Genomic DNA, 945 nt, shown 5'->3' with positions numbered 1-945 from the left:
TCAACTATCGCTTAGTGCAAATGCATTTACAAAGACACTTCTCCTTCCACCTCACAATTCTAGCCGGAGAGTTGCATTAGTACCTGCCTATCCCCTTACAACGCATTGCACTTGAACTTGTATTCAGCGCTCCTCGGGCAAAGCCGCTCTTTCGGTTTCCATAAAGCATCTGCTAGGGGTAAGGTTAAGCGCCTTTGATTAGCGAGTCTGCTGGCTTTTGCCGTCCGGGAACTCATCTTGCGAGTTAAGACGAGATCCCGGATGCTATGAGACCTTGGATATCTTTCTTTTTTTCTTTTTCTTCTTCTTTTTATTCTCATCTTTCCATTTTCGTCTCATTATCTTTTTTATTCTTCTTCGTTTATTATTATCATTATTATTATTATTTATTTCAATTTTTAATCATCATTATATTAATATGATCCATGCTATTATCTTTTGTGCATGATCAACAACATATCTATGGGAGGCAGGTGAAATTCCATACATTTTACTTTACAATCGTGTAGAAGTCAAGTGAAAAAAGGAAAAAGAAAGAGATATATAGCGAGAAACTGGGGTCGAAAGTGATTAAGATTGATTGAGTGCGTGAGAGACTAAGAGATAGAAGGAGTAGGAGGGAGGGGGAGGGAGAGGGAGAGGAGAGGGAGAAGGTAAGGGAAGGGGAAGGGGAAGGAGAGAATGAGAGAGAGAGAGAGAGAGAGAGAGAGAGAGAGAGAGAGAGAGAGAGAGAGAGAGAGAGAGAGAGAGAGAGAGAGAGAGAGAGAGAGAGAGAGGGAGAGAGAGAGGGAGAGAGAGAGGGAGAGAAATATAAAGAGAGAAAGATCAAGAGAGAAAGAGAAAGAGAGAAAGATAAAGAGAGAAAGATAAAGATAGAAAGATAAAGAGAGAGAGAGAGAGAGAGAGAGAGAGAGAGAGAGAGAGAGAGAGAGAGAGAGAGAGAGA

At 41.2% G+C, this 945-nt stretch overlaps 1 protein-coding gene across 1 annotated transcript in view; it reads right to left on the bottom strand.

Moving 5' to 3' along the window:
• LOC138861252 (uncharacterized) overlaps positions 1 to 236 on the bottom strand; it is a gene marked incomplete at its 3' end in the record, with an annotated part of 2,167 nt that extends 1,931 nt beyond the window's left edge. The window contains exon 1 of the mRNA XM_070120181.1: positions 100 to 236. Coding sequence (XP_069976282.1) covers positions 100 to 236 — 137 coding nt within the window. The remainder of the gene's footprint in view (positions 1 to 99) is intronic.
• Between the last annotated feature and the right edge of the window lie 709 nt (positions 237 to 945).

Source organism: Penaeus vannamei, unplaced genomic scaffold (genome assembly GCF_042767895.1).
Source record: "Penaeus vannamei isolate JL-2024 unplaced genomic scaffold, ASM4276789v1 unanchor3521, whole genome shotgun sequence".
Taxonomy (NCBI): Eukaryota; Metazoa; Arthropoda; class Malacostraca; order Decapoda; family Penaeidae; genus Penaeus; species Penaeus vannamei.
This window is presented reverse-complemented; position numbering and strand designations above follow the sequence as displayed.